This window comes from Engystomops pustulosus, chromosome 1, assembly GCF_040894005.1.
Source record: "Engystomops pustulosus chromosome 1, aEngPut4.maternal, whole genome shotgun sequence".
In the NCBI taxonomy this organism is placed as follows: Eukaryota; Metazoa; Chordata; class Amphibia; order Anura; family Leptodactylidae; genus Engystomops; species Engystomops pustulosus.
Window position 1 is genome coordinate 160,775,588 of NC_092411.1, and position 26,764 is coordinate 160,802,351.

At 42.8% G+C, this 26,764-nt stretch overlaps 1 protein-coding gene across 6 annotated transcripts in view; it reads right to left on the reverse strand.

The window, feature by feature from the left end:
- SEMA6B (semaphorin 6B) overlaps window positions 1-26,764 on the reverse strand; it is a 205,010-nt gene that overhangs the window by 60,381 nt on the left and 117,865 nt on the right. For all 6 annotated transcript variants that reach the window (XM_072113425.1, XM_072113412.1, XM_072113419.1 and 3 more), the window contains one exon: window positions 22,745-22,962. In XM_072113425.1, the coding sequence (XP_071969526.1) occupies window positions 22,745-22,962 (218 nt within the window). The remainder of the gene's footprint in view (window positions 1-22,744; window positions 22,963-26,764) is intronic.

The window sequence follows — 26,764 nt, forward strand, 5'->3', positions numbered from 1 at the left end:
CATTTTTCACAAATTCAGCATTTATAGGACAGATTTGTCAGATGCAGAGCATGAAAGTGAAACAAATGGGCTTAATTTTTATAGTGCTGTTTCTCCTGAGTTCAGAAATACCCCCAAAGTGGCATAAATATATTCACTGGACATATGGCAGGGCCTGCAAGTGATAGGACAATGCAAGGATTTTGAAGCTTTTAGGGCTATTTCCCTATAGGTTTTGCAGGTCCCAGTTTGATTTACATAGGCCCTTATAGCCAGAAGTACCTCTGTTTTATAAAAGACCACACTAAATATTTTTTAAGGGGTTTTGTATATACGCTTGTATTGTTCTCTTGTTTTTTTGGAACAGATGTGGTGAATATCTGAAATATTGAAACACATTTTTTATCAAAAATGTCCACTTAGTACATCATTTTCATGCAACAGCAAAAATGTGGAAAAATATACTCTGACATTTATAAGGTTATTTCCCTTGCTTTCATAAAATAAACCTTTATATACTGCCTGGACACATGGCAGGGCCTGGAAGTGATAGAACGCCACAAGGATTCTGAGGCCTTCATTTACTTGGTATTCATCTAGGGGTATAATGGGAATTATGGAGGTGGACGAGATTAGGGGTTCAGAGTATTCAAATAAAAAAAGAAAACAGGTAAAAAAGAAATTTATAAGTCCAGGGATGTGTGGTAAATGCGGAAGCAGTTTTTAATACAAAGACCAGGGTGGGAGGGACATGTGTCGCACTGATATGTTGTGTCTTTGCGTTTGCCATTTTTGTAGCAGACAACACATCTTTTCTGGGGGTGACTTTTTTTTGCAGTGGGGGGCACTACTCCAGGAAAGTGCTGCCCAGGAACAATTCTGCAGACAGCAGTCGCAGAGGCAGAACTTTCTCCTCCCTCTGCCGCATTATCACCAAAGAGAAGACATTTAATTACCTTCTCCTGGTATTCCAGGTATGATCCCTGGTGACCAGTGCTCCTAAAGATGACATAGGAGTTGTACAATGCCGTTTGGATAAAATATACTGCCAGCTTTTTGTACCATATTTTACATTTCCGCATGGCATTGTACGGTTTGAGGATCTGGTCAGACATGTCCACTCCCCCCATAAATTTATTGTAATGCTGAATGCATAGTGGTCTTGAGATAGGTTCTGCTGTTCCGCGGACAGGGACAAGGGAGCTGCTGGCATCATGAATGCTAGATAGCATAAACACTTCTTTTTTGTCCCTAAATTTTAAAAAGAGGACCCCATCACTGTGAAGTACTCTGCTCTCCCCAACCTGCAGGGTTTGGCTTATTAGGGTCTTGGGAAGGTGCCTCTGATTCCTGCGGATCGTCCCACATGCGAGTGTTTTTTTCTCAGCCAGGCACTGAAACAAGGGCACACTTGTGTACCAATTATCCAGGTACACGTGGTAACCCTTGTCAAACACTGAATGCAGGAGGTCCCAGGCAATCTTCCCAGTTATTGTGAGGGATGGAGGACAATCAGGGGGCTGAATTTGACTGTCCCTTCCCTCATAGATCCGAAATGTGTGAGTGTAGCCTGTTTCGGACTCACACATTTTGTAAATCTTTATGCCATATCTGGCACGTTTGTTAGGCAAATATTGCCTAAACTTTATTCTCCCCTTGAAGTGCACAAGGGACTCATCCACCGAAATCTCTCTTTTTGGGGTGTATAGGGAAGAGAATTTTTGGCTTAGAAATTTAATCAGGGGCCGAATCTTATACAGTCTGTCAAAACTGGGGTCATTTTGGGGGGGGCATTGGGAATTGTCTGCAAAATGGAGAAATTTTTGGATGGCCTCAAAGCGAGCCCTGGGCATTGTTGATCCATACAAGGGGGTATGATGTAAGAGATCTTTAGACCAATAGTCCCTTACTGATGGTTTTTTTGTAAGGCCCATATTTAGCACTAATGCCCAAAATTTTTTAATTTCTTCTCTAGTGGTTGGATACCATCTATATGGCCTGGCATAAAATGAATTGGGGTTAGTTTCTAAAAATTGCTGGGCATATAAGTTGGTTTGCTCAACAATCAAGTCCAGCAGGTCATCTGTAAAAAATAATTTGAAATGGCCAATTTCAGATAACCCTGCTGTTTGTACTTGGGCTCCTGGAACAGCGGTAAAGTCAAGTACTTGGGGGACATAGGAGGTTGTGGAAAACCAGTTACTTTCTGGAGGTGGAGGTAAAACTGGAGTTATGGCCCTCCTAACCCTGCGAGGAGGTTCTTCATTATCAGATGAGGAAGAAGAAGAGGAGGACAGAACAAATTCTGAGCCTCCCTCACTCGCTGATTCTGTATCTGAGGCTAACATAGCATACGCTTCCTCAGCACTGTATGTTTTTTGTGTCATTTTGTCTAATGCACTTTATTTGAAACTGTAACAATGTGTAATGTAATTTACTTGCAAATGTAACAATCGTTACAGTGACACTGACTGCTGCTGGTGGACACAGATGAACTGTCACTGTTCAAAACTGTCAGTCTGACAGTGAATAACGCTGTTGGACTCTCGCTGACACTGAAACTGGCTGTGACGGACGCTGACTGGCTGTGGCGGACGCTGACTGACTGGCGGACGCTGACTGACTGTGACGGACGCTGACTGACTGTGACGGACGCTGACTGACTGTGACGGACGCTGACTGACTGTGACGGACGCTGACTGACTGTGACGGACGCTGACTGACTGTGACGGACGCTGACTGACACTAATTGATTATAACACTAACACTGACTTTTTTTTAAATTTTTTTATGTATAAGTTTTTTTGACAAAGAACAAAGAAACTGAAGCTCCCTTAGATTAGGAGACTCTGACGGACGCTGACACTGAAACTGGCTGTGGCGGACGCTGACTGACTGTGGCGGACGCTGACTGACTGTGGCGGACGCTGACTGACTGTGGCGGACGCTGACTGACTGTGGCGGACGCTGACTGACTGTGGCGGACGCTGACTGACTGTGGCGGACGCTGACTGACTGTGGCGGACGCTCACTGACTGTGGCGGACGCTGACTGACTGTGGCGGACGCTCACTGACTGTGGCGGACGCTCACTGACTGTGGCGGACGCTGACTGACTGTGGCGGACGCTGACTGACTGACGGACGCTGACTGACACTAATTGATTATAACACTAACACTGACTTTTTTTTAAATTTTTTTATGTATAAGTTTTTTTGACAAAGAACAAAGAAACTGAAGCTCCCTTAGATTAGGAGACTCTGACGGACGCTGACACTGAAACTGGCTGTGACGGAAGCTCTCTGGCTGTGGCGGACGCTGACTGACTGTGGCGGACGCTGACTGACTGTGGCGGACGCTGACTGACTGTGGCGGACGCTGACTGACTGTGGCGGACGCTGACTGACTGTGGCGGACGCTCACTGACTGTGGCGGACGCTGACTGACTGTGGCGGACGCTGACTGACTGTGGCGGACGCTGACTGACTGTGGCGGACGCTCACTGACTGTGGCGGACGCTGACTGACTGTGGCGGACGCTGACTGACTGTGACGGACGCTGACTGACACTAATTGATTATAACACTAACACTGACTTTTTTTTAAATTTTTTTATGTATAAGTTTTTTTGACAAAGAACAAAGAAACTGAAGCTCCCTTAGATTAGGAGACTCTGACGGACGCTGACACTGAAACTGGCTGTGACGGAAGCTCTCTGGCTGTGGCGGACGCTGACTGACTGTGGCGGACGCTGACTGACTGTGACGGACGCTGACTGACTGTGACGGACGCTGACTGACACTAATTGATTATAACACTAACACTGACTTTTTTTTAAATTTTTTTATGTATAAGTTTTTTTGACAAAGAACAAAGAAACTGAAGCTCCCTTAGATTAGGAGACTCTGACGGACGCTGACACTGAAACTGGCTGTGACGGAAGCTCTCTGGCTGTGGCGGACGCTGACTGACTGTGGCGGACGCTCACTGACTGTGGCGGACGCTCACTGACTGTGGCGGACGCTCACTGACTGTGGCGGACGCTCACTGACTGTGACGGACGCTGACTGACTGTTGCGGACGCTGACCGACTGTGACGGACGCTGACCGACTGTGACGGACGCTGACCGACTGTGACGGACGCTGACTGACTGTGACGGACGCTGACTGACTGTGACGGACGCTGACTGACACTAATTGATTATAACACTAACACTGACTTTTTTTTAAATTTTTTTATGTATAAGTTTTTTTGACAAAGAACAAAGAAACTGAAGCTCCCTTAGATTAGGAGACTCTGACGGACGCTGACACTGAAACTGGCTGTGACGGAAGCTCTCTGGCTGTGGCGGACGCTGACTGACTGTGGCGGACGCTGACTGACTGTGGCGGACGCTGACTGACTGTGGCGGACGCTGACTGACTGTGGCGGACGCTGACTGACTGTGGCGGACGCTGACTGACTGTGGCGGACGCTGACTGACTGTGGCGGACGCTCACTGACTGTGGCGGACGCTCACTGACTGTGGCGGACGCTCACTGACTGTGGCGGACGCTCACTGACTGTGGCGGACGCTCACTGACTGTGGCGGACGCTCACTGACTGTGGCGGACGCTCACTGACTGTGGCGGACGCTCACTGACTGTGGCGGACGCTCACTGACTGTGGCGGACGCTCACTGACTGTTGCGGACGCTGACTGACTGTGGCGGACGCTGACCGACTGTGGCGGACGCTGACTGTCACGGACACTGACTGACTGTGACGGACGCTGACTGACTGTGACGGACGCTGACTGACACTAATTGATTATAACACTAACTGACTTTTTTAAAAAATTTTTATGTATAAGTTTTTTGACAAAGAACAAAGAAACTGAACTCTGACGGACGCTCACTGACTCTGACGGACGCTCACTGACTCTGACGGACGCTCACTGACTCTGACGGACGCTCACTGACTCTGACGGACGCTCACTGACTCTGACGGACGCTCACTGACTCTGACGGACGCTCACTGACTCTGACGGACGCTCACTGACTCTGACGGACGCTCACTGACTCTGACGGACGCTCACTGACTCTGACGGACGCTCACTGACTCTGACGGACGCTCACTGACTCTGACGGACGCTCACTGACTCTGACGGACGCTCACTGACTCTGACGGACGCTCACTGACGCTGACGGACGCTAACTGACGCTGACGGACGCTAACTGACGCTGACGGACGCTAACTGATGCTGACGGAAGCTAACTGACGCTGACGGATGCTAACTGACACTGACTGATGCTCACTGACGCTGACGGACACTAACTGACACTGACTGACACTGATACTAACTAACACTGACTTTTTTTTTTTTTTTTTAGTTTTTTTGACAAAAAAAAAAAGAAACTGGGAACTCCCTAATAGTGTGGGAGTTATGGGGGATGATCACAGAGGGGCAGCTGTGATCAAAGGGTTAAAATGGTGGATTTTGACTATGAGGGGACAGCAGAAGGACACAGGCTCCGTTCTCTTCACTTCACAACGCTGAATGAGGAGAATGGAGCTTGCAGCCCTCCTCTGTCCTCCTCTTGACACGTGATCGCTGTCTGATTGGCCATTCTGTACAGATCGGCCAATCAGAGCGATCGCCGGCAAGGGACGGCTGTGATAGGTCCCTTGCCAGTTACTAGGATACCGGACCCGGCGGCCGGCGCCGAGATCGCGGGTCTGTGTCACTGTCACTCGTGACAGTGACACTTTAAAGTTGTGACGTGACTCTACGTCTAGGTGCGGGAAAGAGCCGCATCCTATGACGTAGAGTCACGTCAAGGTGCACAAAGGGGTTAAGGTAAATGTTATTAAGATGTTATATGCTGTCATTGCACAACACAACAAGGAACCAAGTATAAGAAACAGAAGCACTTCTATAACATATTAGCACAAGAAGTGGAACAGAACTGAAAGTATTGATCAAAGTATGTCCCTTAGCTTAGGGTAAGACAGATAGCATGTATGCAGATGCAAAGTACCTTTGGTACAGGTCAACAGGTCATGTTAACAGCCCTATGTGAAAAGCCAGAGCGTTCATCACACCAGCAGCAGGCGCCTAGTGAAACATGCAGACCTGATTAAGATACTTACAGAGAGGGTACTCGAACTAACATAAGAAACTATTGTTAAGAGTAAGGCACACACTAAGGTAAACAGAAACACAAGGGAATGACCTAGCATATAGAGGAGCCAAGGAAGCTGCCAGGACATCTGTACCCTTAGTCGACACCATGACTGTGTTGCCAGCTGAGGAAACCTCTACCATGGTAACTCCTAACAGGTCCTGCAAAGACAAGCAGAGAAAGAAGGACAGAAGATGCAGCAAGGAGAAGGTACCAGTCTTATGTGTGTAAAATGGACTCTTTACAACCTATTGTGACCCAGGTGACTTATGGTTACATCCACCAGTTTAAAACATCCAGGTGTTCCAGTGTTTGGTGTAGTGGTCTCTGTGTTACAGACTGTAAAGGTGCCACCCCGGTACAACAAAGATTTTTGTATTTTTCCCAGAGAGAAGCGTATTGACTATGTTCAGTTCAAAAATGGTCTACAGGTATGAGTGACCAGAAATGCTCAAAAGGTACCCACAGTCTCAAGAGAAGTTGTGATTTAGGGATAGATTAGGTAGTTCACATCCCACAACATTCACAAAGTAGCAGGAAGGTTGAGAGGTTGATTGGGACTCTGAAACTAAAGATCCAAAAGGAGACTGGGAAACCATGGACCGAGGGTCTACCATTAGCTATTAGCCCTTTCAGTAAGATATAGGCCAGTAAAAAGACAAGATTGAGTCCCTATGAGATTTAATTTGGTTTGGTTCCTAGATTAGGATGCTATTATTCACATTTGCTCCAAATGCAGTATGGGAGACTTACAGACTATATGATAACCTTACACACGCACACTGTACTAAAGTATGTTTTGTATGTTCTCTTTCATTAGCTTCAACCTGGAGATCGGTTGATGATAAAGAGCCATGTGAGGAAGAGAGATGACCCCAGAGATGATGATGCCTTCCAGGTTCTGCTGACAACAAGTACTTCAGTAAAGCTAGAAGGAAGTCCTAATTGGATTTACTAAAGTCAAGTTCTGTTACTTTTATGCCTCATTAAAGTTTTGATAGGGACTAATAAACTTCTTAGGGAAACAAATAAACTATAGTATTGACCACCCACGGGACGCTTACTTTTTGGTAACTAAGTGATTGGCCCTCAGCCCTTAAACAACTAGTGGGTCCATTATTAGTCTTTCTAATATTCTGTTTCTCATGGCATTTTGGTCATATGTTGTGTGAAGAGGTTAATATCTAAGGCCATTGAAGACGTAAGGCCTCTCGGAGAAGAAAAACCAGTGCGGAATCTCAATCCACTCACTTAAAACCCAAGTGGTTTATAAGGATATATAAAAAGGGAAAGAATAGGAGGAGTCTATTCATCAGACAAGTCCAAGTACAAAGGAAGGTGGAGCGTTAGGCTCTGTCCGTCTCAAACTGGTGAAGAAATCCTATCCCCTTCCCCACTGCTGATTAACTCCTAAGGGATTAACTATGGTGCGAGGGAAAGATACATTAAAATTGTTTTAGGGGAGACTGTGAAGTATTGTTATATGTTTAAGGAAAATGTTTTTATTTTATATGCTTGCTAAATGCTGAAAACTAAGAGGACGCTCAACTGTGGATGAAGATTGATAACACACTCCTGTGCAGTGAAAGAATGTTGGCTTTGGCTGATTTACGATACCACCCACTCCAAGGAGAACAGAGCCTTTGTTCCTGCGATGCCTATGTTATAATTTAGTAACCAATGAACTATGGACATAACTTCTTATCTTTAACCAAGGTCAGGTCCTTCCCCACTGAAAGTTATGTATAATCCTTTGTGATGCAAATAAAGCATCTCACATCTGCCTGGCCTTTCATGGCAATGCTGCTCCACACAGATTGATATATTATACCACATACTTTGTCTTGGTATGATTTCTTTGAGCTCACTATGTGAATTTTATTAGTCATTAGAGAACCTGAGGTTTTGTGAACAGGGGCAGAACTTGACACTCTGCTTGTGAGGCCTCTCCAAACACCTGCAGCCACACTACCTTACACGTCGTTAAGGGGTTAATATAATCATCCTCCAATCCTCAATAGTAAATATAAAAAAAAAAATCACCTTGTTTTTTCTCTTGCCTCGGTCTTCCTCGAAAACATTTATGAGCTGTGGCTCAGGCAACGATTGATGATGTGTCCTCCTGTGCCAAGACAGCTCACACCACAAGTCTCACAACACCTAGCACAGACTGACACTTTATTAGGCACCACCAGCGCCACTGCATCTCCATCTTACAGGCATGTCTATGCACTGTGCCCGCGCACACACTATGGCGCCGCACTGTGACCCACTTATTACATCATAGTGTGTATGTAAGGTTATATAGCAATACATTTGTAGTAACCAACCTTGATGAGTGGAAAGCAGCAAAGTAACCAATCCCCCATAAGTACAGTACATGTTTGTTCTTGGTCATAAATTCTTATTGTAAGTAATTACTGGGACATTTTGGACTCCTACAAGGCCAGGGGTGCGCTGGAACTACAGTTTCAAGGCCCTTCATTGAAGAAAAAATATTGCATCAAAACTCAACAGGAAGTCAGGCTTTGGTGAAGGAGAGTGCGTAAAATAGCGGTTGCTGTGCTGGGCAGTTGCAGAGGGCTGTGTTCTGGATGGTGGTCTAAGTTGAGCTGATTGCAGGAGAACTCGTCTAGGCTACTTGAAGGACTACTTGACTTGAAAGACTTTTAGAAAGAAAGGACCTTAAGTACCACTTGGTCGCATCCACGGAGACCACTGTCATGGTTTAAATGAAAGCAGTAAACCAAATAAAGAGAGCAGCAAGAACTAGGGAAACGGGGAAGGGAAAACTGTCCCTTACTCCAAGGATAAGCTAGCCCCTGCCTGTGGGTGATCGTCAGCTTACCCCGGATCCGACAACTTATCTCTCTCTCTGAACGTGAAGACCTTTCCAGATAGTAGGGAAAAGGACTAAAGGATAACAGGGTCTGGTGTACTAAATCCCCCTTAGCTAAACAATGCAAGTAAAACTTGGCAAACTAGCAACCCCAGCATGAACACAAATACACAACTGAGGCTGAATACAAGAATAACAATAGAGGGCAAAATCTGAGGAGATTTTAAGGGTCTAATGTGCCCAGCCTCCAAACTTTTAGTACTCTTAATCACATTCAGGTATAAATAGATTAAAGAGGCAACTCTTGGGCATAGATGTACCAGGGACAAATTCAATTGAACAGTCACACAAGATGAGGCGGCAAGGTTCTATGGTTCAATCAAGTTTATTGGACTACAACAGACAAACAAGATACGAAATATAACAGGAAAAACATGTCAATACAAAGTAAAGACACAAGGACACATAATTACAATTGCAAATTTGTAACAATAGTTGCAGTATAAGAGAAGGTCTATGGACCCCGTCCTGAGCCACATTATGTAGTTTTGAATAGCCTAGGATCTTACCCGAGTACTCGCCCTCTATGGACACTAACATACCCCAGAGATAAACCACAAGGTATTAGTATCGTGAATGGGTGATGAGGGGTATGGCGGCAAGGTTTTAGACTCTAATTCACTAAACACATCATAGAAGTCAGATATTTTAGAAGATAGAGAGAATTCGGGCGTTATGACAATTTTCTTAATATTCTTTACCCCAGGACAAAATAACATTTTTGGACCCACGTATGACAGGATTATTGCTACCAAAAGGAATATAATGAGTAATATCAATAGTATTAAAAAATGCTAACTTTATTAGGTACACTTAAAAACAGAGCTTTAAACAGGCATGGGTGGTTTCATAGCAGAAACATGTAGGTGTGGGCAGCGAGCACATCAAATAGGCATACGATACATAATTATTGTAAAGTGCATAGTGCAAAGCCTAAAGTGCAATACGTCACAAATATACCACAGATAATAATAAGGCACACAAACAATGTAAAATAGCAGAGTATACTTGAAATCAGAGAATAGTGAGGCGCATTGGAGAAATCGCTGCTCAAATTTCAGGTATACTCTGCTACTCTACATTGTTTGTGCGCCTTATTATTATCTTTGGTATATTTGTGACGTATTGCACTTTAGGCTTTGCACTATGCACTTTACAATAATTATGTATCATATGCCTATTTGATGTGCTCGCTGCCCGACACCGTTTTAATACTATTGATATTACTCATTGGGGCAGATTTATTTTAAAATTTTCAGAATGAGTAATAGCCTTTAATCCTGAAGGAGAGTTATCCATTGCTGAGATGGAATAGGATTGATAGATAGCTTGGAAGAAGAGCATGTCTTTTCAACATTCCCACCTATTGTCAGGACTTGAACCAGCGGATTCCGCTGTCCGAGAATGCAGCTATACTAACTGAGATATGCAGTTCTCTGGACAGTTCCAGTGCTGATCCTTGGCCTAGTTCTTGATCTTCAAGTTCCTACTTCCTGTTTCCCTGACTTTGCTCCACCCCTTCCTTGATTGGACTACCTATTTAAACTCAGCCTGGATTACACTTCCTTGCAAGATTATTGTGCTTGCAGCCTTTAGTTTACCTTGTCTGACTTTTCTATTGTGCAACGACCACTGGCTTTCTCTTGACTACGATACCTGCCTGCTTCTTCAAAACTGACGCTGATCTTCTGTGCTACGACTTCCAGCTTCCTCCCGACTGCGATACCTGCCTGCTCCTCTATACTGCTAAGCTTCTCCTGTGTGCTGACCTCTGGCTTCACCGACTACGATTCCTGCCTGCAATACCCAAGTAAGTTGCAACACTTCGGGCCACATGTATCATCTGTCTCTCTGAGGCGAATTTTAGAGACCTTTGGCGGCTCTTTTTTTTGCACCTAATGTATGATCATGTCATTTTACTTGTGATACATGTTCAGTTTTTCCTATCAGGCGCAAATTTTTTATTTTTTTGTTGCAAATGTCTCAAATCCACATGGACACAAGCCACGTGAGGGTGTTATATGCAGGAGTGGACACTACTGTTAATTTGTGATGTACATGTTGCTTTTTTAATGCACTTTGAAACCTATTACAACAGCTGAAGAGAGTTGATTTGCCTATTTACACTAGTGTTAACATTAGAATTTACAAAACGCATAGTAAAAACAATGTTAACACATGTGTTAACATGGTGTTTACATAGCATTTTGTAAACACAAATGTTAACAGTAATGAAATAAGGCAAATCACCTATCCTCAGCTGTTGTAATTAGTTTCAAAATGCAAGAAAAACGCTATTAAACTGCTACGTGTGACCTCAACCTTAAAAGGAACCAATTTAAAAAAAAGTGCAAATATTTAAGAATTTTGACAAAAGGGGTTACTGTGCAAAATGTTAAACAGTTAAACTATTTGAAATAATTCCAATTTACATGTTAAAATCGGCCCTATTAAAAAAACAAAAAAAAAAAACTTCCATTGCACCTGCCCTGGACCAAGAGCAAAGATACGATTTGTAATCTTACCACTTAACCTTTTCAGGAAACACATTTTGGGGTAAAGGAATTCCAAGGCTGTATCTATCAACCACCTACGGAATTCAGCACAATAGGTTTCAGCATCCATTTTACCCTTACACAAGGACCATGACTTAGCCCCTGCAGTGGACTCCTTAAGGAACCCCCCCCCAGACTATTGGCATAGGTCTGTGGACGGCAAAGAAAATGCCAAGTTTGTGCAGAACTTCTCAACAAAGTCATAACTATAAATACAGATTTACAAGCATAATTAAACTGCCGTTCTGTCAAGGTTTAAAAGAAGCAGGAAACCTTATAAAGAGAGTAGCAAGTACTAGGGAAACTGGGAAGGGAAACTGTCCCTTACTTTAAAGCTAAACTAGTCCTTGCCTGCAGGTGACGGCTAGCTTATCTGGGCTTGCCCGGACCTGACAACTTCTCTCTCAACACAGAGACAAATTGGGCCCCCCTAACGAAACAATTGTAGCAAGTAAAACTTGGTGTACTAGCAATCCCCGCATGCACACAAACAAGGCTGAATACAGGAAGGAGGGCAATAATGGAGGACAGGAATAACGGATAATAACTAGAGCAGGTCCACAAAACACACACTATTAAACCCAAACAAAGGGGAACAGACAAATGCTGAGTGAATACAAGAGAACAGACATCCCAGAATCTCTCACACATACAAAGCAACAAGCTACTAGAAAATATAGACTATCTTACAGAACAGAGCAAGGGATGAGCTGCAGATACGATACCTAGAAAATACCGAATGACAACCTGCCTTAAAGGGGTATTCCCATCAGGGCATTTACATTTAATTAAATTCATTTTCCATATGTAAACATTTATTCAATTGGATGTTAATAAAAAAAAAAAATGTTCCTGGGTGAAAAATTCTCATAAATGTAGCTGAGATAGCTTCCTCGGATACGACCACCTCACATTCTGGCAGACATGCGCTATAGAGTCCTACCGGATCACCTGGCTTCAGCAATCATTACCACAGGATGGCTGCGGGACATGCAGTAACTCCCAGACATTTCATATATAAAAAACTTTTGTTTCTTGGTGCAATCCCTCCAGCAGAGGTGGCCGTATCCAAGGAAGCTATCTCGTTTCTAAGGTACAACATGACTACATTTATGAGAAATTATCTTCACACAGGAACATTTTTTTTTTTTTTTTTAATAACATCCAATTGTAGAAATGTTTATTTATAGCAGATTAATGAAACCGAATGTGAGTGCCCAGATGAGAATACCCCTTTAAATGGAGCCCAGCCACTACTGATAGAATAATACAAATTAACACAGCTGAGACCTAAAAACTCCAACAGGTGATGCAGAAACACCACCAACAAAAAGACAGGTAGAAGACAATCGGGTTACACAGTGGTAGAGCACCGACTAGAAAGGCCAAAGGATGCCGGTTCAATGTGTGTTGTAGAATACCAAATCATACTTTGTATGATCTGAGGCTGTGATGGTAACAGATCGCCGGTTCTAGACAAAATGGGGCCCTGGGCAAAACTAAAAGTGGGGCCCCAAAATAAAACTATTTTATGACCAGTCACAGTCAATAAGAGGCTCCCTTAAGTATGGTAAAACAAACTGTAATATAGGAGAATTTTATAGGAGATGGATGAGAAAGATTGATGGGCAGCATGGAGACTCAGTGGTTAGCACTGCAGCATTGCAGTGCTGATCAACATCTGCCAAGAGTTTGTATGTTCTTTCTGTGTTTGCGTGGGTTTTCTCCGGGTCCTCTGGTTTCCTCCCACACTCTAAAAATGTACTGGTAGGTTAATTAGATTGTGAGCCCCATGGGGACAGGGACTAATCTGGCAGCTCTGTGCAGCGCTGTGTAATCTGTGTGTGCTGTATAAATAAAGGAATTATTAATTATTATGATTGAAGATAAATATGAAAGATTTCTAGATGCAGAACTATAAAGTAGATTATCTCTCATATCCATCTACTGTATATAAATACAGTAGTAGATAGAAAGAAGATGGAGAAAAAGTGAGATGTATAAATGGTCAGATTATAGGAGATGGATAACTAGACATATCGATGATGGATATATAGACAGTAGATAGGTGATAAGCATCTTCACCTTGTAATTCAATTTAACCCCTTCCCTGTCAGGCATTTCTAGATATTTTGTTGCGTTATTGACCAGAGCAATTTTTAGAATTTTGACGTTTACAAATAAAATCGAAATTAAAGTAAAACCACAACAAACCAGATATTTTCTGAAAGAAGACACTTGCCCCATTTTCAAAACTGAATTAAAGAGTTTAGACATGGGCGCCACCATGCAATCTTGATTCAAACTGAAACATTTTATAAAAAAATACTTAAAATTTGACTTTAATGGCAAAAAATGTGCTCCAAACAGAAAATATTTCCCTTATCCTCTAAAAGTAAAACATGCACATGTGTAGAGTTCACAAATGCCTCATATTGATATTGTTTATAGTGTTCCAATTTGTGAACACTCACGATGTGCACCACCTATTGAATTTGATAAACACAAAAAAGAAAATAGGGAGTATGGGGGAAGGGAAAGAGATAGGTAAAGATAAAGATGTGAGTGTATCTGTAAAAATTTACTTTAATTACCTTATATACTCGAGTATAAGCCTAGTTTTTCAGCACCAAAAAATGTGCTGAAAATCCACACTCGGCTTATACTCGAGTAAAAAAAATATGTTTTACCTGGTTTTTGTGGTAAAATTAGGGGCCTCGTCTTATACTTGGGTCGGCTTATATTCGAGTATATACGGTACTTAAAATTCCTAAGTGCGTTCTCTTACTAGTATATAACAGATTCTAGTATGGCAGTAATTTGAACTGCCTTATTTTTATCCAAGTCACTAGGGTGATATATACACACCCTGGGATTGTAGTCGGGTATGGGTGCCCTTATAATTTATTATACCCTCCAGAGTTTTGTAATTCTCCCACGTATTCCTATTGTGGGGATCAGAGAATCAGGGACAGGAATTTAGAATTAATCGGTCCCAGTGCTACTTAGCAGCATGGTATACTGCTGTGTTAATGTCTATTGTCACTGTCAGGAGAGCGATCGTGATGGACAGTGGAGTTTATCGCTCCCTGACTAGTGGCACTGTGTCGCGCCAGCAGTAGGCTTCATTAGCAGGATTGCGGCTCTGGAGGATATACGCCGCGTCTCCTTCACTGCTGCAGCACGAGCACGATCGTCTCGGCTTGCGTGCGTCCACGCCGCTGAGACTATCAACTTGTTCGTGCACTGGTAACTGATTTCTATCTCTAAAAATATTGATTGCTGCTTGAACAGGCGCCAACAATAATCTTTTTTTACGAGACAGACAGAAATGGGGATACGGGAACAGAGGAGCACAAACCCAAGTTTGGGGGACAAGAGAAAGGAGAAAATAGATTCTAAGCAATATGATGGTAGCATGCAAATTATCAATCTCTCCAAGCATGTACTGACAAGAGCACAAGCTTCTGTTTTAAAGAAAGGCTTTAATTTTTGTATTACAACCCACATGAAGAAATTTGAGATAATTAAAGACCTACATTTATTTGGGAGGAAACTGTTCTATAAAAAAAAATGTTCCTAAATAAGGAGACAGAACATACAGCGGGAGTCACAACAGATAATGGGGAAGGTACACAGGAAGATATTACCCTGCGTATTTTAGAAGAACTGGCAGAGGAAAATATTACTACTCCCGAAATAGAACCTTATCCTACCCAACAAGAATCGAAGACTGCCCCTAATCCCAAACTTAAGTCCAAATCCAAGACAATGCCTTCTTTTGAGTCCTGCCCCCCAATAAAAATATTCATCGAGATGGTCTCTAAGGACATTGAGAAAATGGATAACGGCACGCGTGGTTCCAATATTGCATACAAAGAACGTGTAGCCTTAGAAGAACTTAAGAAATGTGGTCCTGAAACAGTCAGATAAAGGGGGGAATGTGGTTATCTGGCCCCAGGAGTCCTACATAAAAGAAGCCAAGAGGCAACTCTTGACTACACAATGTTATAAACAACTGTGGTGTGATCCCACAAAGGAATTTCTGATTAAATACCAGAATTTACTAAACAAAGGATGGCAGGATCGAGCCATCTCCACTCAAGAGAGGGATTTTCTCACGGTCAGGCACCCGAAAGTGGCGACATTTTACATGTTGCCTAAGGTCCATAAGGACCTTAATGCTCCACCGGGCAGGCCCATCGTGTCCGGTATCGGGTGTCTGACCGAGAGATTAAGTCGCTGGCTGGACAATGAATTAAGACACTATGTCTTGGATCTGTTCTCATACACAAGAGACACCATGCAGATACTGAAAGATTTAGAAGGCATGTCTCTGGAACAAGATGAAATCCTTGTTACAGTAGACATTGAAAGCCTTTACACTAGCATAGGTCATCAAGTGGGCTGTGAGGCTGTCAAATATCAATGCGACAGAATTTCATTCTGGAGTCATTGCTCTTCGTACTTCGCCATAACTACTTTGTCTTTGATGCCCGCTTCTTCCTCCAGACCCAAGGAACGGCGATGGGCGCAGCATGTGCGCCCACTTTCGCCAATCTGTTCCTTGTGTGGATTCCTCCAAGGTGTCACAGAATACCCGGTCTTCCTCCCACCACCCATCATATTGTCCTCTGGAAAAGGTACATAGATGATGTGGTAGGGATCAGAGGAAACTATGAAGGAATTTATATTACATCTTAATGAAAACGATTGCAACATCAGACTTACCCTTATGCATAGCAAAACTTCCATTCCCTTTCTGGACATCAATATCGAAGTGGATAAAGATGGTTCAATCCAGACATGAATGTATAGAAAAGAGACGGCTACTAACAGCCTGCTACATGCAGGGAGTGCGCACCTACCCTGTACTATCAAGGGAATTCCGAAAGGGGAATTCCTAAGATTAAGAAGGAATTGTTCTACTCTCGAAAGATTCAAAGAAGGGGCAATTGCCCTTAAAGAACCTCTACGTCAGAGATTTTACTCGGGTCGTTCTATAAAGAAAGCATACAATGCTGCACTCCACACTGATAGATCCTCACTGCTACATGTAAAACCCAAGACTGTAGACTCACAGATTAGATTCATCACTACTCTACATGATAAATGGAACGAAACTAGCCAGATTATTAACCGTCACTGGGGGATACTTGCCTTGGATCCTGATTTAGCCAAAGTGGTAGGTGAAAGGGTTTCATGCGGGTACCGAAAGGGTTCCTCCATAGGCAACATGCTGGTACAGAGCCACTTCTGTAAGACCAAGAAGGCAACACACCACAAATATGCAGGATTTTATCCATGTGGACTCTGTATGGCATGCCAAGTCCTGGTAGGAACAACAGGATTTGAGGACAAGGATGGGCAGAACTATAAAATCAAGGAACATATCACTTGCTCCTCACTTGGAGTAATTTATGCCCTCCAATGCCCATGTAAGTTGATATGTGGGGAAAACCATCTGAGAGATGAGAACAAGGATCAGAGAGCATATATACTCCATAAAAAACTATGACAAAATGCAGAAAGAAGCTGAAAAACAGAAAAAAAATTTCCAACCCACACCCATTGCAGAACATTTCAGAAAATTCCATAATTGTAATCATAAGGGTCTTAAAGGGTGGGCAATCACCCAAGTCACATTAGGAATTAGAGGTGGGGACTTGGATACTCTGCTTCTGCAAAAGGAAAGTTATTGGATTTACAGGATGGGCAGCCTCAAACCTAGAGGCCTGAATGACAATTTCAGTTTTGGATGTTTCCGATAAACCTCAAGATATCAAGTAATCTTTATTTATGTATTGATCTCTCTATTGATATATTCCCCAGTTGTCTATTGAGTATATCACTATTGCCTTTTTCTCATCTCTAACCAACCCTATGAAACCAGGATGATCCCTTCTCCTGACTCTAAGATAACATAACTGGACAGTAAGAGAGAGGCTCCTGTACCCCACAATGGTACTTCTCCTTCACCTGTATTCATATAGCACAACAAAGTACTTATTTCATACCAATAATATCTCAATGCACTTACTGTCATTATACATTCCCAACATTGAGTGATAAAAGGTCACTACTATTCAAAGGAACTATATTATTAAAGAAATAATTGTGTATTTATTTTGATATAATGCTGTTGTGTGTTTTTTACTGCCCCCCCCCCCCCCCCCACTTTCCCTATCTTGGAACGTTATGTCTCCTTTTGTGAATCACAATTTTAACAAAGGAGACTAATTGGACTATTTATCTATAAAATAGAATATATGTCCAAGATCATCATTAAGGAATAAGAAAATGATACAATCTCCATTATATCACCAAACACACTAAAAGTATCAGCTGTTTGGTATTGGCTTATCAAGCTGTCAATCAAAAATAGTTTAAAGGGGTTGTGTCACCATAGCAAATGGCTGTAATTGAGCCCAGTGCATTGTGACAAGTACTTTCACCATTTACACTTATTACAAAATCTGCAGCCTTACTGAGAACTCCTTTTGTCCTGGTTGCTGGCGCCCTCTAGTGGTAGCTGTGTCCCGTCCTGAGCAACAGCTGATCTGGCCGAGTCTGCGCACAAGGAGTCAGCCAGCTACTGCATATTCCTCCTCAGGCTTACAGCTCCTCTCCACACTGAGAGATCAGCTGACACAGTCCAGCCAATAGGAGGTGAGAGAGGAGGAGGGGCAGAGAGCTTAGCTGTATAGTGATACGAGTGATGCCTGTGATCTCCACTGCTTATTTCAAGCCTCAGCTTCACCAGGGCTTCCTGCATCACATGCCAGGTAAATGCAGCCAGACCAGGGTGTCTGATACACAGAGGACAGAGCTCTTCTAACATGGATCATGGCAATGTAGCAGCCCTCTCCTCCCTCCACCATTAGTCAGGTCACACAGGAGGCTGCAGAGATAACACAAGTAACAGGCTGAGCTCTGACCTCTCCTGATGCAGTCCTCCTCCTGTACTCTCCTCCATTCACTGTCCCTCCATGCTACACTACTGTCCTGCAAAGGGGCCCTTGTCCCTGACTAGCAGGGATGTAGGTCCTATCTAAGTCCTATTATCTATCATCTGTCATCTATTTACTATCTATCTTCTATCTATCCATCTCTTACCTATTTATATATCATCTATCTCTATCATATCTATCTATCACCTTTCCTATCTAGCAATCTTATCACAATAGACAGGGACACATTTATTACAGCTTGTGCGCCAAAAAGCAGGCATACAAGCTGGGATTTTATCACAATTCCTTACAAAATACACAAGAGAAGTAATTAACTGCCCCAAAATAACATACGAAAATGCAAATGTTTATTAATAAAAATGATAAAAACCATGTTAATGCACCTCATTTCAGGGACAAAGAAGTACAAAAGAGTTTCCCTGAAAACACCCCTCACTCCTGCCAAGTGTCAAATATAATCAAACATGATACTGGACCTTCAGAATAAATGGTATGAGAAATACATGAAATCAGAAAGATCTCTGACTCAATGGTACAATAAATTTATACAAGTAGAGCAAGGTTAGTGCAACCAAGTAGCTGGAGATCCCCAAAAGTGCATTGTCTGACTACATACAATACACATCTGCCATGATTCACAAAGGTGAGGCCAATGAGTTGTGGAATAACAGCCGCTGTCAGTGCTAGGCCCCTCCCACATCTGCCTCTGTGTGGAGCAGAATAGAGGCTGAACAAGCATCATAATAACACATAGAAAGGTATTTTTAATTCCATGTTACCATTACATATAGATTTTTGAAATATTTTAACTTCTTTGAGAGCTTTTTGGAGTAATTTGTTTTGCGGCATAACCCCTTTAAATTAAAAAGCGCCCGGAACCGGGCGTCTTTGCCCTTAGAAGAAGCTGGGGAGACCCGGCGAAACACGTGTCGGGACGCTATCTGTTTATCCTAAGTCACAGTTTAGGGACAGATTCTACAAGGGACAGCAGCAATCAATATTTTTAGAGAGAGAAATCAGTTACCAGTGCACGAACAAGTTGATCGTCTCAGCGGCGTGGACGCACGCAAGCCGAGACGATCGTGCTCGTGCTGCAGCAGTGAAGGAGATGTGGCGTATATCCTCCAGAGCCGCAATCCTGCTAATGAAGCCTACTGCTGGCGCGACACAGTGCCACTAGTCAGGGAGCGATAAACTCCACTGTCCATCACGATCGCTCTCCTGACAGTGACAATAGACATTAACACAGCAGTATACCATGCTGCTAAGTAGCACTGGGACCGATTAATTCTAAATTCCTGTCCCTGATTCTCTGATCCCCACAATAGGAATACGTGGGAGAATTACAAAACTCTGGAGGGTATAATAAATTATAAGGGCACCCATACCCGACTACAATCCCAGGGTGTGTATATATCACCCTAGTGACTTGGATAAAAGTAAGGCAGTTCAAATTACTGCCATACTAGAATCTGTTATATACTAGTAAGAGAACGCACTTAGGAATTTTAAGTAATTAATAAAAGTAAATTTTTACAGATACACTCACATCTTTATCTTTACCTATCTCTTTCCCTTCCCCCATACTCCCTATTTTCTTTCTTGTGTTTATTATGTTCACGTAAATAATCATAATATCACTAAAACTGAAATAACTAAATATCTGCATTGAAAATGCCTTGATAACATACGAAGATGAGGTTTACGCACAAATTTAAAAATAACACGAAGTGAGCAAATTTAGATTATACCACAATATCAAGAAATTACACTCCCAAAAATGCTAAAACAAAAACTTTTACATAATTGGCTGCTATACATAAATGTGTTTAAAAATATATCACACACAAAATAAAAGCTCCTATTGTGTCAAAATCAAATTTCCAGAAATGATCATGTAAACAAGAATAACTTTTAAAATGCACACTACTACCTTCATACAACTTTGCAGCAAACAGCAATAAATTGCATAAATTCAATTTCCTCTACAAAATTTACAAATCCAGAATACTTGTATAAAGAAAATATACCTTCCTAAAACAGTAAGATGTGAGGAGATCATACATACCCCACAAGTGTATATTCCCCAAAATATGCAGCAAAGGGAACATTAAATCGATAGGGTGTCACATAGATCTATCAATGTATTCTCCCTTCCACAAGGATTACCCAAATAAATAACTATATATCCATAGACCAAGCTAATGAGACAACAAAAGTCACTTTTAGATGTGCGCCATTGTATTAGCCAAACAATAACAGAACCCTCCGTGATTCATAAGAATTTGAGTGAGAACGTCTTAACACAGGTGTAAATAATTAAGGATGGTGTGACATAAACTTTATTCCAGTGTGTGTGTGTGTGTGTGTGTGTGTGTGTGTGTGTTTTTGGTGTTACATATAACTTTATGGACATGTTGTGGTGCGACATTAGGAGAAGAGGATCGAGTGTTCGTCGTGGCAGTTCCCCCCCCCCCCCGAAAATTGACGGAAAAAATCAAGAAATAAAAGGCAATAAGAGAGAAAGAGTGCTCTTAGATAGTTCTGGATAGGAGAGGGTTTAAACATGAATATTAGTTGATATTATACCTTCTCAAAATGTAGTAACATATAAAGTGAATATTTCCATTATCTGTGAGGTGCAGCAAATTCTCCCTGTAGCCTGATGGCTAAGAATCTGGAGGGAGCTACACTTCAGGGGGCTGTATCTCTGGCTCTGTGACACATAGAACCTCACTTCTTTTTTTTCCTATGAAAGAAGGGAGTCTCCTCTTTTATATAAAATTCGTGTTTCTAAGTGTCAGGAAAAATGTTAAAATGGCGCCAGGAGTGTTTTTTTTTTTAATATAAAAATTGCACCGATTTCCTCACTTTAAACCTGGGGGGCTGGGAAGAGTTGACTACTCGCCATTACTAAGGCAAGTTTAGAGTTCAATTTCAAACTCCCCGACACACCCTTGTGAACCATTTTATTTTTAAAAAAATTATACGTGTGTGTGTGTGAATATATACATGGCATGGCACCAAAGCCCCGCCCTTTCCGCTTTGATTCCGCTTCAAAACACTAATGTCCAACAGCACCCTAAGATATATCAGGCCCAAAACCTTAGGCCGCAGTTACACATGCTGCTAGCGTTGCGTTTCTTAATGGTAGCGCACAGGGAGGCGTGCCTGATTGCAAATGTCTTTCCAGGGAAAGACATGTGATTGTGAACCAGGCCCGGTATCTTGCATTTAAACAATACAAGGCACGTAGTCACTGAACGAATGTGCGATCGGGCTGTACATAACGCAAGCCTCTGTCATACTTTCAGGCTGTGTTCACACGTTCGAAAACCTGTGGTGCTTGTTACCAATAGCATGCGTTTTAGTTGAAATGTTTATGCCATCAGGCCAAGCTCCTGACCAAGACCTGGTTCATGACACCAGTGCCATCAAACTCAGACATCCGTAGGTCGAACCGTTCCATGGCAGGTATCCCCCCCCCCCCCCATCAGCAGCATTCAGCAGGTTTTATTTGGTTTATTTATTATATCCTGGGAATTTAAAGCGCTGTTGATCTGTGGCATCATGTACCCGCATAGCACATAGATGTTCTCCTGCCTGCTTTGCTGGGAAGCCGCAAGGAGGAGAGGGGGTACAGGGAGAAGAGGGCCTGAAATAAGTACAGAGTTTATTATTTACGGGAGCTCTGGTGGGTATTTAATTATTGAGGGGAGGCTGCGGCTGGACAGTTCATTAGTGAAGGGTCAATAACTTTGAAACTTTAAAAGTGTTTTTTTTTTTTTTTTTTTTTGTAAAATTAGGGATTACAGTTGAGTTGATATATTCAACAAAAACACAGAATTTTGTCAAATTCAAAGTTTACATTCTTATTATGATCAAAAAGAAAACTGCCTGATTAAAACGTTTAGAATAACGGTATTTATTCATGCTAAGTATTAGAATCGGGCTGAAAAATAGCCAGTAAACATCAACTTTACTCAGGCTTTCAAAAGTGTAATCTTCTACAGCCTAATTGAATGCATTAGTGCTTCTAAGAACACCTATACTGGGAAAAGACACACTGAACAAACAAATATAGAGCAACAATTTAGCACATTTTACTCTTATTGCCAGAAATTCCCTATGTGAGTTTGCTTAAAATATATTTTTACCACATTTCATAGGAAGGTTACCTGTTTGCTGGAGTAGAGAAGAGAGCAAGAACTACCGGTTTTCCTCCAATTATTAGTATTTCACTGGATGACTGTATTACATTGAAGTAGAAATGAGAGTCTCCAGGAATGGAACAGTTGAGACGAGCTTTCAGGAAAGAAGTGAACTGTTTTTCCAAAACACGTTGAGATCCCCCCATGTCATTCTTGCATACACGAGCAACACGTGACACAATTACCTGAAGGGTTTAGAATCAAAACAATAGTTAACAAAAAATAAAAGGAAAGTCAAGAATAATACATAAGAAAAAAGTATTGTTTCAAGCAATATTTTTTGAAAAATTTGCCATTTTTTAAATTTGAAATCATCACTTTTTCAGGCAAATTTTTCAAAAAATTCATAATTTCTTCTTTTTTTTGTAAATAAATGCAAAACTCATCAGCCAAAATTTACCACTACATGTGGGGAAAAAAAACTATCTCAAAACGATCACTTTGATAAGTAACAGTGTTCAAAAGTTATAACCATATAAAGCGATGCAAGTCAGAATCCAAAATATGGGACTGAGCCTTAAGCTGTAAAATGGCTGTGTCCTTAAGGAGTTAAAAAAAGCTATGTAATTTTAATTAGTTGTTTAAAATTTTGCTCCCCTTAGCAGAACAAAGTTGTGGACATACACTATGATGGTGAATTAAAATGCTACTGCCCACTGGTCTCATGTCCACCTCACATGTCCTACACCTGCCTGGGAAGGGCATGTGATTATCACTATGTTTGGCTGTAGTCAGTTGGTTGCAGTGCATCCAGTATGGCCAGTGTTGTGGTCAGGCCCATCTCAGTGAGGCAATGTGCAGTGATGGCAGTTAAACACATCATTACTATGGTAACAGAGCAGGACAGTCTGTTACATCATCACTGAGTGCAGAGCATAAGAGGGAGGAGTTACTGAGAACTAAAGGATCATGGGACTTGTAGTTTCCAGTGGTGACCACCTTGGTGATAACTCTGAATACTTTAAAAAGCCCATAACATTTTTTGAATCATAAATTCAAACTATTTAAGCTCCATTTCCATAACGTCCTCCCATGACGGCCCACCTTGGAGGATGCCCCTTGACCTCTGTAGGGACAGGAAGCAGAGAGGTTAAAAGCCTCCCACCTGTGTCTTCCTGTCCATACAGGGCAGGTCAAAATAGGGTTTCTCTCTCCTCCAAGTGGGGGGGAGGGACGTTACAGGGGTATCGGGCTATCGCAGGCTGTAGTTCCCCTCCGGGTTGGGTCCGCAGCTGGGTCCTTCCCTCCCTGGTCCTGGATGATCCGGCGCTCAGTCTTCTCCAGGGGCTGGCAGTCGGCCTACGCGAGAACGCGCGACACCTTCAGGAAGCTTTGTTCTCAGGTATGCGCTCCGTCAGCGCAGCAGCCACCTGCATGGGGTGATGGGCTTCACGATAAGGTATTTAACTCTCCAATAGTAGTGTAATGGCGTCCATTAGTGGTGCCTTGTAACGGAAAGGAGTTAGTGTGCATGCTGTTCGGTTTTGCCTTGCCGTCTCATACATCATTATGGCTGATGATGCAGACTTGGGCCTACTCCACCCTCCTGGTCATGTAAGTGATGCTGTATGGAATGTTCTATTAGTATTTACTACACGTATTAGAACCCCAAGTTAGTTATTTTCCTCACCTCCCCCCCCCCCCTTAGGAAAAGGATAAAGGGTCTAAGGGGAAATGTAAAGAGGAAAGATCGGAAAGGTCTGAGAAAACTAGCAAGTCCGACCGTTCCGTGAAGAGTAGGACCACTGCTAAGAAGTGCAATATGTGTCTCCACACTATGCCTGACTCGTACTCAAAGCCCATAAGCAGACCCTGTATCGAAGGGTTTATGTGTGAGGAGAAAACGTCTTTCATGGATGAGTTAAAATCCTTTATTGAAGAAAAGGTGGTTGCATCGGCAACACAAAAAGATCCCCCCCCCCCCACCTAAAAAAAAAACCTAGATTGGCGGACATCTCTTCCTCCGACGAAGATAATTATGATTCTGAGGTTCCGTCCTGCTCTCTAGTTGACACAGAAGAACAGGATTCCCAGGATTTCAGTCAGAAGCTTGACTCCCGTCACCTTTTCAAGTAAACGATCTAGATAACCTCTTGAAGGACATACATGAAACCCTTAATATTGAGGAAGAAGTTCCCTGTATGTCTCGGGAGGACAAACTGTTCGGGGGCCTAAAGGCCAAAAAAACAACGCGTCTTCCAGGTGAATGATACTTTAATGGGGCTGATTACGGAAGAATGGAAAGACCCAGAGAAGATCATAACTTCCAAAAGTTTTAGGAGACGTCTCGTCTTTGATCAAGAAGTCTCAAAGGTGGATGTGCAGGAAACCAAAGTAGTCAAAAAAACAGGCCTTCCCTTTGAGGATTCAGCACAGCTTAGGGATCCCATGGCCAGGAAGTCTAACGCTCTTCTTAAAAAAAAAAAAAAGCCTCGGACGTCGATGATCAGGTTGGATTTCAAGCTGATCTGCTACCTCAGTCGCGAGGACCCTCTTCTTCTGGCTAAACGAGCTGGAATCGCATATTAGAGAAGGTACTCCCAGAGCATCTCTACTTGAAAGCATTTCAAGTAGCATCCCCTTTACAGGCAACTTAGTCTTCGGTCTGGAGTTGGATGCTATTTTAGATAAAGCCTCCGATTAAGAAAAAAACATTTCCTGAAAACAGAACATCTTCCAAGAAACCTTCATTTCGTCCCTTCAAGAACCCCAAAGATTCCTTTCGTGGGAAAGGTTAACAGGGGCATTGGAGTTACCCCCAAGGGAGGCAGAGGCAGGGGGTTTCTGTTCTCCAATCCTCCTGACAACTCTGGGGAAAAAAACAGTGACACTAAAGTGGGTGGGGGGGGGGGCGTCTTTTAGGGTTCGTTTCCCAACGGACATGTGTTACCTCAAACCCTTGGGTCCTGAACATTGTCAGTTCTGGATGCAGAATAGAATTCAGTGCCCCCCCCCCTCCAAGATTTATTCCCCCTTATCCTCTATTCTCTCATATGGCAGGAAGTTTCATCCCTCATACACTGAGAAACCCAATGGATCAAACCGGCTGATCATAAACTTAGTCCTTGAACAGCTTCATCACCTACAGAAGGTTTCACATGGAATCGGTAAGATCCGCTACCCAACTCATTTACACAGATTACTGTATGTGCACGATAGATCTTCGGGATGCTTATTATGTCCCAACTCACTCCTCATCTCAGATTCCTCAGATTCTCTCAGTTCTTTCTCCAGGGGGTTCTATCCTCAGCTTTCAGTTTCGGGCTCTTCCCTTTGGTATTCCCTCAGCTCCGAGATCCGAGTTGGATCCTCTGTTCTTGGAATCGAAGACCCTCAGGGTTGAACAAAATGGTCACCATTCCGTCCTCAGTAAAGAGACCTACAGTAGTGGTTAGAGGTGAAGAACCTGGGAAAAGGGCTCCTTTGGCACTGCCTTCTGTGTCTTGCCATCACGACCGACATAAGCAGTGTGGGTAGGGGAGCAATCTTCCCTTCTCACTACGTCCAAGGATCATGGACCCCTTCCCAATCAAAGAAGCCATCGAATTATCGGGAGCTACGGGCTATCTAAGAAGCCCTAAGGTCAAATACACTTCGTCATGTCCACATATTATCGAAGAATTTTTTTAGGACAACACCACGGCGGTGTCCTACCTGAGAAGACAAGGAGGGACAAGATCTGACTTGCAGCATCTTTGCCTGGGCAGAAGAAAATATACTCTCCCTATCTGCGATTCACCTAAGAGGAGTTCTAAACAAGGAAGCAGGAGGGAAGTCTTTCCCAACAAGTGGTGCATCAACCAGGAAGTCTTCCTCCAATTGACCAGTCTTTGGGGCATTCCTCGGATCAACCTCTTCGGTACGAGGGACAACTCAGTGTGTCACTGGAAGCAAAGGCCTTCAGTCATCTGTGGATCGAACCTCTTTCCTACGCCTTTGCCCCTATTCCCTTGGTCGCAAGGGTCCTCAGGAAGATCCTTATGGACT